The sequence below is a fragment of the Spinacia oleracea genome, chromosome 4 (genome assembly GCF_020520425.1).
Source record: "Spinacia oleracea cultivar Varoflay chromosome 4, BTI_SOV_V1, whole genome shotgun sequence".
In the NCBI taxonomy this organism is placed as follows: domain Eukaryota; kingdom Viridiplantae; phylum Streptophyta; class Magnoliopsida; order Caryophyllales; family Amaranthaceae; genus Spinacia; species Spinacia oleracea.
The window spans coordinates 20,693,646-20,707,491 of NC_079490.1; the positions used below are offsets into that span (position 1 = coordinate 20,693,646).

The 13,846-nt window shown below is 38.0% G+C and overlaps 1 protein-coding gene across 1 annotated transcript; it reads left to right on the top strand.

Moving 5' to 3' along the window:
• The first annotated feature begins 3,837 nt into the window (after window positions 1-3,837).
• On the top strand, window positions 3,838-5,016 carry LOC110779532 (uncharacterized). Its single transcript, XM_021984028.2, has one exon. The coding sequence runs from the start codon at window positions 3,838-3,840 to the stop codon at window positions 5,014-5,016; it is 1,179 nt and encodes a 392-aa protein (XP_021839720.2).
• Window positions 5,017-13,846: the final 8,830 nt, after the last annotated feature.

Consider the following 13,846-nt stretch of genomic DNA (forward strand, 5'->3'; position numbering starts at 1 on the left):
GGAACTGGTGCTTCCATACCTCCTAACCACAAATTCTATATTATGAAAAGATACACTATATGCATACCAAATCTAGAGTAATGACCTTTCCTCATGCCCTCATTCATACGATGAGCACGGGCCTCGACTTAATCTTGGTAGGCTTCCCAGTGACGAAACCATCCTTAACCAAATTAAGAATATTTTGGCCTAAACAATTCAAACAAACAAAAAACTCCAACCAGCTAACTCGATCATATAGTAAATAAAACACCATTCACATGGCATATACATCAACAAAATCATCAGACATGAAATCAAGAGAATATCAACTTTCTTATTTGAATAACAACGGGGTTCATGAATCTACCACAGGATCAAAATTATTAGGATGCACGCAATTAACTGTATAATTGCATCAGAAGGCTGAATATATACCTGATGCAGACATAATCCTTCTTCCCTTCCAATTTGAATAAATTAAATAAGTAAAAATCCCAAATAGCAACGAAACAAGCATTTAATTAACTAATCCAATTTTCAACCAGCAACACTTCAAAAAATTGGTATAAATTAAGAAAAAAACCATGGAATTTACCGGAATTACATTGATGCAAGAAATTGACGGCGAGATCTGAAATCGAACTTCTATACATTGATCCAATGGGCTAAATCAACCCCTATATCCAGTTTCATAGGACAAAATCCTTGCAAGTAGAAAAGAGATGAAATCATGGTAGTTCCAATTCACTCATGCTCGCCGCTTTTCTCATCTTTGGTTTCTACCCTGACTCGAACTGAATCGAAAACTGGTTCGTCGAAATCAACTGCATCTTTGGTGAGAAAGAAATATGAATTTAAGAATCGAAAAACTTTAGGCGAGTTAAAATTAGGGTTTCGGACTTCTATGTTGGAGGTGAGTGAAACTTGAACTGATGTTCACAAATTGAAAGCGGCGCTGAAGAGTGAAGAGTGCATAAATAAGGTAGATATAACGACAGACAATTTCCTTTGAATATTTTAACTTTATTTTTTTTCTATAATAATAACGACAAGCTTCAGTTAGTCATCGCAGTAGAGTAGCGCGCTATTGCTTATAACGACGGAATGTTGATTACTTCGTTAATATGTTGTCGTTAAATCTACAATTTCTAGTAGTGTTACTTCTACAATACATCTGAGAAAAAGGTGTTTATTGCTCGAGATGGTATCTTTTTGGAAAAGAATCACATTTCCAAAATGACAAGTGGGAGAAAAGTAGATGTAAAACCCCGAATTTTTAAAACTCGATTAATTATTTTTATTTAGTTTAAAATCATTTTAAAATCCTAATTTCGAACTTTATTTTAATTAACGAAGTTTCATTGCGATTAAGTTTTAATATCGTTACACGATTTATTTTTCAGATTTTATAATTTAATTTTTATTCGAGCATAAACTACATTTTTAAATCCTGTTTATTTCGAATTTTTAATAATTTCGGAACGTTCTTATTTTATTCAAAAATTTAATTTACTTTATGTTATCGATATTTCATAAAAATTATTTGAAAATCTGATTTTAATTAAACATTCCTAATTATATCAATTCCTAAATGTAGCAAAGAATTTTCAGAATTTTTCCTAACTAAGTGAAATTACTAAAATACCCCTAAAGAGCAAATATCCAATTTTCTTCTCTTCCTTGCTCTCCACGTACAAAGTAAGGAGGAAAATTCCTTCCTTCCTTCTTCCCTCATTTCAATCTCCATTCAAAACAAAAACCAAGTTTGCTTCTTCCACTTCAATCCTTTACAAATTCAACAATTTCAAAATTTCCATTGCAAAAACAAGAGACCAATTCCACTTCTTTTTCTCTCTTCTCTGATTCAAGCAATCAACCACCACCATCACTGAAACTACCGTGACAACCACCGTCCACCACCACCATTATCTGCTGCCCAGCACCACAATCTCAACCACGCAACACCACCTGTCCCCGGAAACACCGCACACCCACCGTCCCTGCTCTCCTCCTCGCAACTTCGCACACCCCTGCCCCCCCTTTCGTCCCTTTGCTGCACCACCCAACCTCGAAACCACCACACCCAGGCCACCGCACCACCTTCTATACCCACCTCCGCCTCACAAGACCCGGCGAGCTGCTGCTGCGCCGCCCAGAATCGACCAGGAAACACCCCTCCCCTGTTTCTCTCCCCTGTCTCGCCCTGCTCGTGCTTCCCCTTCCTTCCTCTCGCTGTCGCAGCACCCACAACCACCATCACCGACGCACTTTCGCGCCTCCGTATCGCCCAGGCATCAGCCACCCAGCCGCCACCTCCCTTCTCTCCGCCCTTCCTCTTCGTCCGTCCCCTGTTCCTTCGTGTTTTGTTTCCCTCAAAGGAAACGAGTTCCAGTAATTGGAACTTTGTTTTGTTGCTCAAGTTAAGCCCACATTCCCTTGGCCCAAATTCCCAAAGTGAGTTTTGTTATTTTGCCCAATTATTTACCAATCCAATTATTTTGTAAAAATAAACGGTTACTTAAATATTTCAATTAAATAAATTCTTAATGATAATATTATAAATATATTTCGACAGAGTTTTGGTTTAAATAATATTCGTATAAAATCGGTTTATGAAATATGAATTTAGATTGAAATTTTGATTAATAATAACATTTTCGTTAAAACTATGAAATTATAATTCGTAAATTCAATTATTTATAAACTTATTATAAAGTATTAATTTTAAAATATTAATCGTTTAATAACTAATTGAATGATTTAATATTGTGAAAGAAATCGAACTCGGAGCTCAGGAAAAATGGTCCATCGAACAGGAAGTATAAACTACGGTTGAGGTAACATCTATTGCTAACACCCACAATCCCCTTATGAAATGTGTTTTGATGATATTGTGAAATATGTTTATAATGATATGTTTTTATTGGATTGTGGGATATGAAATGTGTTTATAAAGTATGTTTTATGATGATTATATTCAAGCATGTTTATGTATGATTTTTATAGAACGATGTCTATGAGTTATTAAAAGATATGGAACATGATAAATAAAAGTGTAACCGGTTCTGGCAGTTAGTGGGGTTACTATTTTTAGGTCGTGCACGTACCGCCGTACCGCGGGACACCCAACAAGGGAGAGTGCTCCTTGAGGGTTACCGCAAGCTAAAAGAGAAACTATTTAGGTACGGGCATATGTCCAACAAGGGAGAGTGCTCCTTGAGGACTATCGCAAGGTGGGAGACGTCCCGCAAGGCTAACTTGTCAGTTACCAAGTAAAATGAAGGTTTTATGAAAGATAATGGGAACTACTAAAGTTTCAAGTTATAAATGATGTTTAATTACTATGCTTTTGTGAAAGTGATTTACTATATTCTATTCACCCTGTTTGCAAATTAAGTTAAATGAATTGAAATGAATTTACGTTGTTAGGGTAGTATGTTACTGGGCCTCGGCTCACGATGTTGCTTTTGTTTTAGGTACGAAAAAGATCATGGGATGCCTTAGAGTGAGGATGCAACCATCAAATTCACGATCGATGTTTAATAAAGATAATCTTGTATCACTAGTAATAATGGAATAAAGATAATGAAGTCGGGGTGTTACAGTTTGGTATTCAGAGCCAAGGTTCTGCGACCATAAGTGCTAAACTTTACGGGTTTTGCACGAAATAAAATTTATTAGGTTTTAAGCAAGAATTTTAAGGAATAAGTAAAAAGAATATGTTAAAATCATGCTAAGTTAAAATGAAATGAGTGTGAGTGATAGGAACGGGGAACGCAACGGGAATGTTTTCTTAGTCTAATTTCAAGAAGAAAAGATTATCTGAAGCGTTGTATCCTTGCGATCAGATCGGCGATGACTTCAAGCGGAAATATTCCTATTGACGGCACTAGAAACGATAACGATGTTAACGATGGCAATGGTAATCACAAATCTGCATTAACGCTGGAAGGAATGCAAGAAAGAATTGAAGAATTGCGCAAGGATCCCATTTTCGGTGACACCCCAGGAGAAACGAGTGATAATCGAATGGACTTAATGAGATTGATAATGTCGGATCATCTGCAAGGAAATCGTCAGAAGCCAAGGTCAGAGCAAGAAGAATGCTCCAACATGTTCAACAAGTTCGCTTCTCATAAACCCCCTACGTATGATGGCAAGCCAGACCCTACTGAATTTGAGGAATGGATTAGCGATATGGAGAAGTTATTTGATGAAACTCAATGCCCCGAGAAATGGAAGGTCAACTACGCCGTCTTTTACTTGAAAGGACAAGCCAACCTGTGGTGGAAAAGTGTTAATGGAATCCAAAATGAGCCTGGTTTTGGTTGGGAAAAGCTGACGGAAGCTATGCGGGAACAACTTTATTCCTATTCTCTGCAAATGCAAATGGAATCGGAATTTATCAAATTGAGTCAAGGAAAGAAAAATGTTCTAGAATATGCAGTGAAATTCAATGAGCTTGCTCGATTTTCCCCTGACCTGGTGACTACTGATAGGCAAAGGATGAATCGATTTGAAGGAGGATTAAACATTGAGATCCGTGATCGTCTTTCGAGTTCTAGAATTTCCACTTTCCAAGAGTTGTACGATCGAGCAATTAACCTCGAAAGAATTATCAAGCTTCGAGAAGAAACATATGGAAAACGAAAAGGGAGCTTCGAAGAAAATCAACCGAACAATAAGAAACAAAATGTCAATGTCAGCTATCAAGGAGGGAATAACGGAAACCAAAACTTTAACAAGAATCGTGGATGCGCCAAGTGTGGAAGATGGAACCATACTGAGAAAGAATGTCGAATTGGTACGCGAGATTGCTTCAAATGTGGTAGCAAAGATCACCAAATCAGAGATTGTCCGCAAATACACAGAGAGCAAGGTGATAGGAGAAACGATGAAAACAAAGGAAATGGTGGCACTACAAATTTCAACCGTAATCCCCCACGTGGACCAACTTCGAATGGAAGAGTGTTTTTAATGCAGGGAAAAGACGATGATGCAAATGACAATGACGACTTCGCTAGTATGGAATGAAGAATGAAGCATAATGACCTTTTGAAATCGTGTGATCGAACATCTAGAATATTTTAGAATAAATGATGGAAATTTTGAAAGTAATATGCGCTAATCGAGTATCTAACTAAGATGTATTACCATCATTAGTTATATGAATGTTATGCTTATGTATGAAATTTTCAATTAAAGAATTATGTGTTTAAGATATGCTTTATGGATTATGTTTATGCTGACATGATTGTATTGGTAATAACTAATCGTTACGTATGAAAGTCGTCTTCAATGGAAGTTCTCCTGAGCTCAGAGTACGAGATTATTATAACAAATGACTTTTACAAATTATTTGACTATTATAATTGATAGGTAAATATTTATTTTCATTATATCTATCTTCAGAATTATAATTTTGTATTAAAAACATTACTACTTTTGGTAGAAAATATTTTCAAACGGGATCTCACAAAGAAAAATGGGAGCCTAGTCTACGCTAACAAGTTTGCCCTTTTTTTTTTTATGTTCTTTGCTCCTCGATCCTATTTTATGAAGTAAAGTAGAGATACAAAAGACGATGGCGGAATATAATTGACCTTAATGACGATTAAGATCAACATATAATTTTGCCCCTTTTGTATTCTTTACTCTTCGATTCTAGGTCTCGAGTTGAAGCGGAGTCATTAAAGAAGATGGTGGAATGAAAGCTAGACATTGTCGGAATTGGAATGAAATTGTGAGATCTTGGTTTTAAAATAAATATCATACTTTTAATCGAATGTTTTCGATTTTCAACAATCATTTTATACGTTTAATTTTCAAGTTTCGAGGACGAAACTTTTTCTAAGGGCGTAAGAATGCAATACCCCGAATTTTTAAAACTCGATTAATTACGATTAATTATTTTTATTTAGTTTAAAATCGTTTTAAAATCCTAATTTCGAACTTTATTTTAATTAACGAAGTTTCATTGCGATTAAGTTTTAATATCGTTACACGATTTATTTTTCAGATTTTATAATTTAATTTTTATTCGAGCATAAACTACATTTTTAAATCCTGTTTATTTCGAATTTTTAATAATTTCGGAACGTTCTTATTTTATTCAAAAATTTAATTTACTTTATGTTATCGATATTTCATAAAAGTTATTTGAAAATATGATTTTAATTAAACATTCCTAATTATATCAATTCCTAAATGTAGCAAAGAATTTTCAGAATTTTTCCTAACTAAGTGAAATTACTAAAATACCCCTAAAGAGCAAATATCCAATTTTCTTCTCTTCCTTGCTCTCCACGTACAAAGTAAGGAGGAAATTTCCTTCCTTCCTTCTTCCCTCATTTCAGTCTCCATTCAAAACAAAAACCAAGTTTGCTTCTTCCACTTCAATCCTTTACAAATTCAACAATTTCAGAATTTCCATTGCAAAAACAAGAGACCAATTCCACTTCTTTTTCTATCTTCTCTGATTCAAGCAATCAACCACCACCATCACTGAAACCACCGTGATAACCACCGTCCACCACCACCATTATCTGCTGCCCAGCACCACCTTCTCAACCACGCAACACCACCTGTCCCCGGAAACACCGCAAACCCGCCGTCCCTGCTCTCCTCCTCGCAACTTCGCACACCCCTGCCCCCCCTTTCGTCCCTTTGCTGCACCACCCAACCTCGAAACCTTCTATACCCACCTCCGCCTCACAAGACCCGGCGAGCTGCTGCTGCGCCGCCCAGAATCAACCGGGAAACACCCCTCCACTGTTTCTCTCCCCTGTCTTGCCCTGCTCGTGCTCCCCCTTCCTTTCTCTCGCTGTCGCAGCACCCACAACCACCATCACCGGTGCACTTTCGCGCCTCCGTATCGCCCAGGCATCGGCCACCCAGCCGCCACCTCCCTTCTCTCCGCCCTTCCTCTTCGTCCGTCCCCTGTTCCTTCGTGTTCTGTTTCCCTCAAAGGAAACGAGTTCCAGTAATTGGAACTTTGTTTTGTTGCTCAAGTTAAGCCCACATTCCCTTGGCCCAAATTCCCAAAGTGAGTTTTGTTATTTTGCCCAATTATTTACCAATCCAATTATTTTGAAAAAATAAACGGTTACTTAAATATTTCAATTAAATAAATTCTTAATGGTAATATTATAAATATATTTCGACAGAGTTTTGGTTTAAATAATATTCGTATAAAATCGATTTATGAAATATGAATTTAGATTGAAATTTTGTTTAATAATAACATTTTCGTTAAAACTATGAAATTATAATTCGTAAATTCAATTATTTATAAACTTATTATAAAGTATTAATTTTAAAATATTAATCGTTTAATAACTAATTGAATGATTTAATATTGTGAAAGAAATCGAACTCGGAGCTCAGGAAAAATGGTCCATCGAACAGGAAGTATAAACTACGGTTGAGGTAACATCTATTGCTAACACCCACAATCCCCTTATGAAATGTGTTTTGATGATATTGTGAAATATGTTTATAATGATATGTTTTTATTGGATTGTGGGATATGAAATGTGTTTATAAAGTATGTTTTATGATGATTATATTCAAGCATGTTTATGTTTGATTTTTATAGAACGATGTCTATGAGTTATTAAAAGATATGGAACATGATAAATAAAAGTGTAACCGATTCTGGCAGTTAGTGGGGTTACTATTTTTAGGTCGTGCACGTACCGCCGTACCGCGGGACACCCAACAAGGGAGAGTGCTCCTTGAGGGTTACCGCAAGCTAAAAGAGAAACTATTTAGGTACGGGCATATGTCCAACAAGGGAGAGTGCTCCTTGAGGACTATCGCAAGGTGGGAGACGTCCCGCAAGGCTAACTTGTCAGTTACCAAGTAAAATGAAGGTTTTATGAAAGATAATGGGAACTACTAAAGTTTCAAGTTATAAATGATGTTTAATTACTATGCTTTTGTGAAAGTGATTTACTATATTCTATTCTCCCTGTTTGCAAATTAAGTTAAATGAATTGAAATGAATTTACGTTGTTAGGGTAGTATGTTACTGGGCCTCGGCTCACGATGTTGCTTTTGTTTTAGGTACGAAGAAGATCATGGGATGCCTTAGAGTGAGGATGCAACCATCAAATTCACGATCGATGTTTAATAAAGATAATCTTGTATCACTAGTAATAATGGATGAACTAATTAAACTCTAAGTCAAATTTCAATTATTGAGTTGGATTTTAATATTTATGTTTAATCAATGTTAGGAATATTTATTAAATTTCATTTAGATTTCGATGTAAATATTAAAGAATTAATCGAAGTGAAGTATAATTACTGTTACTCATCAGTAGTCAGTAAATGTAAAAAGGTTATGTCGCCTTGTATTTCCCACGAGGGAGATACGGCATGTGACGCTCCGACTAAATTAGGTTTTCCGCTGCTAATTAAAGATAATTAACCTAATAAATGGTGTTTAGAAGTCGGGGTGTTACAGTAGACCTCGAAGAAATTCGAGCCGAACAACAAACTCTAGAGAATGTTCAAGATGACATTCAGGATGAAACTCAGAGATCTTTAGAAGCATCTGGTGAGAATCATGGACAATATAGAGATGTAACCCCGCGTAGATCGCAAAGATATAGATCTCAACCGGAAAGGTACTTAGGTATTTTGACGAACGAGAGCTATGACGTTCTGTTACTTCAAAGTGATGAACCTGCGACTTACAAACAAGCTATGACGAGCCCTAGCTCCAAGCAATGGCAAGAAGCCATGCAATCTGAATTAGACTCCATGTCAGAAAACCAAGTGTGGGATTTGGTCGATTTGCCAGATGGATACCAAGCCATAGGAAGCAAATGGGTTTTCAAACTGAAAAAGGACAAGGATGGGAAACTTGAAGTTTTCAAAGCTAGATTGGTCGCAAAAGGTTACAGGCAAGTCCACGGTGTGGATTACGATGAAACCTTTTCACCAGTTGCAATGCTAAAGTCTATTCGGATAATGTTAGCAATCGCTGCATATTACGATTACGAAATATGGCAGATGGATGTCAAAACCTCTTTCTTAAGCGTTTTAATAGAAACTGTGTTTATGACACAACCTGAGGGTTTTGAGGATCCAAAGAATGCTAAAAAGGTATGCAAGCTAAAGAAATCAATCTACGGATTGAAGCAGGCATCAAGGAGCTGGAATATATGTTTTGATGAAGCAGTCAGTGACTTTGGTTTCATTAAGAACGCAGACAAATCTTGTGTATACAAGAAGGTCAGTGGGAGCAAAATTTCTTTTCTAGTATTATATGTCGACGACATATTACTTATCGGAAATGACATTCCTATGTTGAACTCTGTCAAGATTTGGCTTGGGAAATGTTTTTCGATGAAGGATCTAGGAGAAGCACAATACATATTGGGCATCAAGATTTACAGAGATAGATCTAAAAAGATGATTGGACTTAGTCAAAGCACTTATATCAATAAGGTGCTTGAAAGGTTCAAGATGGCAGACTCCAAGCAAGGCTACCTACCCATGTCTCATGGAATGACTCTAAGAAAGACTCAGTGCCCAAAAACACTTGATGAGCGTAGACGAATGTAGTGGGATTCCATATGCATCATTAATTTGTTCAATAATGTATGCTATGATATGTACACGCCCGGATGTTGCGTACGCACTCAGTGCTACGAGCAGATACCAGTCAGACCCAGGAGAGGCACATTGGACTGCTGCCAAGAACATTTTGAAGTACCTAAAAAGGCACAAAGATGATTTCCTGGTCTATGGTGGAGATGATGAATTAATTGTTAAAGGCTATACGGACGCAAGTTTCCAAACCGACAAGGATGATTTCAAATCACAGTCTGGGTTTGTCTTCTGCCTCAACGGAGGTGCAGTAAGCTGGAAAAGTGCTAAGCAAAGCACCATTGCGGATTCTACAACTGAAGCGGAGTACATTGCTGCACATGAAGCAGCAAAGGAAGCTATATGGCTAAGGAAGTTCATAGGTGAACTTGGTGTAGTCCCCTCCATTAAAGGACCAATAGCACTGTATTGTGATAATAACGGAGCTATTGCACAGGCAAAGGAGCCTAGACACCACCAAAGAGTCAAGCATGTACTTCGTAGATTTCACCTTCTACGAGAGTTCGTTGAAAGAAAAGAAGTCGAGATAAGCAAGATTGGAACTGATGACAACATCTCAGATCCATTGACTAAACCTCTGCCGCAGGCGAAGCACAACTCGCACACTACAGCTATGGGAATCAAGCATATTGGAGAATGGCTTTGATTTCCTTGTTTAATGTTTTAAAGTTTTAGAGTTTAATACTTTGTAAAACATTATTGGTTAATCATTCACAACAAATGAATAGAATTCATTTTTCCATTTAATTTGTGGTTTATTAAATGATGAGTCCCTTCAATTTGACGAAATATTCAAGATAGACTGTCAGGACCAGTCCTGTGACTAAGAAATGTCTATCAAGTGAACTTGAATGTCAAAAGTTGAAAATGATCCCTGGTCGGAGTTTTCTATAAAGTTGGACGCATAGAAAACGTTAGACGACTAGAATGCAAGATGACTAGTAGTTCTGTTTCTTGAACTATGTGGACATGGCAATGTCATAATCATTTGCATAGATACTTATTTTGGGAAGACTAGTATCAGACAGATCTATGAAACTTTACTGTAAGAGATGAAAATCTGTCATAAGTAAATTTCATTAAAATTATTAGACACTAAATCCTCAATACCTGAGTGATTTGAGATTACTTGTTTGAGAACTGCTTACTTTGACGTTGACCAACCGTCGCACCGTAAAAGGAGGCTATAAAGGCAACGCTCAGGTAATCACCTATCAAACGAAGTCTAATCTCAAGATCGCAAGATTGGGATTGTCCTCCCATAAAATTGGGATGAGATGCTGAAAAGTTGTACAAGGCCACTCGGAGAGCTAGAAACTGTATAATGCATGGACGTGCTCAGATGAATCATAGGCTATGAATATCTGTTTATTTGATCAGTTGAACTCTGAAACCGAGAAACACCTCTGGACATAATAAGGATGACAACTCTTACCTTATGTTCAAGAGCAAGCATCGAGCGACAAAGGAAATAGGAAATGCACACTTGTCCCTAAGGACAAGTGGGAGACTATAGGAAATAATGCCCTTGGTCCAAGTATGCATTTAATGATAAGTCTAATAAATGCGGTTCAGTATTAATTAAACAAGTTAAAAATTCAGTGAGATCAAGTGAGCTGAATGCCTAGCTAGAGGCCGCTTCAGTTCAAGTGGAATTAATGATATTAATCCACAGCTTACTCTTGACTGAACCCGTAGGGTCACACAAATAGTACGTAAACGGATCAAGTATTTAATGGCATTAAATACTCCATCTATGGATATTCGGAATCGACGGATCTTGGTTTCAGTGGGAGCTGAGATCGTCAAAGGCAAGCAAATGAATACTCCGGAAACGATGATATTGCCGGAAACGGAAATATGGATCGTATCGGAAATATAAATATTATCCAAGTCGTAGATGTTGTCGGAAACGGAAACATGGTACGTATCGGAAAATATTATTGGAAATGGAAATATTGCCGGAATCGGAAATATTGCCGGAAACGGAAATATTGTCAGAATCGGAAATATTATCAAAATCAGAAAATAATTTCGGAAACGGAAATATTAAATGTTTGTTCGAAACGGAAATTCATTCCGGAATCGGAAATATTAAATATTGTTCGTATCGGAAATAAATTCCGGAATCGAGAATTTAATCGGAAGCGTATCGTACGAATTAGCATCGGACGAGGCCTGCCAGACGAAGGCCCAGCACGAAGCCGGGCCATCACCCAGCAATCCAAAGCTCAACAAACACACGCCAAGCCTCGACTAGGACCAGCGGGAAGCCAAGGCCCATCCAAGGCTTGGACGCGCATGCGGAGCAAAGGGGCTGCGACGAGTTGGGCCTTGCGCTGTGCGCTCGGCGTGGGCCGCAAGGCCTGCGTGTGGGCGTGCGGTGCTTGTGCGCTACTCGTGTGTGTGTTACTCGAATCCTAAAGCTACCGGGATTCGTCATATGATTAAATCTAATCCTAACAGATAAAGTTTATTTAAATAGAGTCCTAGCAGGATTCTAATTAAATAAATTAGTATTCTAATAGGATTATAATTCCTTTTCCATAACTCTATAAATAGGTGCCTAGGGTCACATATTTACAAACAATATTGAAGTATTCAAAGGTAAGATTTTGGAGCAAAAATCAGCCAAACACTTGCAACCTATTTAGCCGAAAATCCTAGGAACCTTAAGGGCAATTCTAGTTGGTCAAGCTTAAGGCGGATCCGGACGTGCTGTGGACTATCTACGGAGGGAAGACACTTTGAGCCCTAAAGACTTTTTCTTGTTCGGTTCGGGCGCAGCTAGGGAGGGCACGCTACAAAGTGTATGCATCTGAATTATGCTAAATGATTATGTGTAAATAATATGTTTCCTGGCATTAAGGTTTTCCGCATGATTTATGTTTTGTGATATGTATCATAACCTAACACCTCCAACAGCACCATCTTTGGTAGCATCCCAACCAGTCGAACGTTTCTCCACCACCATATCCGAGGGCCAGCCCTTCGAAGTTTTCTGTACCCTTTCCGAAGGCACATCTTCCCTCTCACTGGAAGAACCAACGACGAACTTACCCTTGCCTTTGTTCTTCACCATGGTTGCAAATTCTAAAGTCTAGGGTTCAGATTGAGGAGTAGAAGGAAGAGCAAGAAAAAGAGGGAAATTCACAAGCAAGTTACCTTCTTCCGAAGCGGAATTCGCCGACAAAGCGAATGAGACGAGTTCCCGAAGACAAGAGCTGACTGAAAACCGTAGATCTGAAGAAACTCGAAAACTGCGATCGCCGGAAAAAGAAAGGGGGTTTGTATGAAAGAGAGAGAAAGTAAAGGTTTGAAGGAAAACTCGCGTCCAGTATATATAGAAGAAAAAGGTGCACCAACTTCCTTCAAACCCACGATCTCCACGATTCAAAAACAAGTCCCAACACTTGTCATCAAAGCAAATCATCTCTTTTTCAAAAAAAAAGAGGGAACTTTTGGACTTCTGACAGCTGGAAACCCACCCATTTAATTCTAAATGGGCCGGGTCTGGGGGCATGTTGTTTGGGCTCCCAATTAAATACCAATTGGGCCACTAAGTCCAAAGCCCAAATGGCTCAATACAACAACATCAAACCTACTACACTCCAAAGGGCTATTCAGCCATCAACCAAGGCCCATGGCCCAAATAGCAATAAATGACCTATGGGCATTTATTACACAAACACTATAAATAGGCCGCCAAGGCTCACACCTCAAGGTACGTCCAATTGATCGCCTTAAGACTACTCTTCTAGAGAACTTCTCTCTAGGATCCGAGCATCGTTCTTACTTAGGCATCGGAGGGGCTTTCCTCGGAAACACCCCCGAGGCTAGTGACTTTACTCTTGTGCAGGTGAATTCGGACTCGACTCATTCAAGCAAGCAAGATCTTCAACACACACGAAAGGGCCTTCATTCGATGCCCATTGTTTCCACCTTTACAACACCGGAATAAAAGGTATGTGTATGCCTAAGTCTCCGAAGAAGTTCAAGATCACCCTAAATTATAAGGTGTCATTTGTCTGTTTGCGCGGTTACAAAAACATTTACGAACAAATGTGAAAATGGTGTTGAACTAGATTGGCCTATGTTGGACAGACTGATATGGGGGGAAGCGAGGAAGTATAAATCCATCTCCGGTATGTTTTTACAAAAAACTTATCACTCCACTAAAGACAAAATAGGATAAAGACAAACATTAAAGGACAAAATCAATTTTTTTGGAAAATGGCATCCA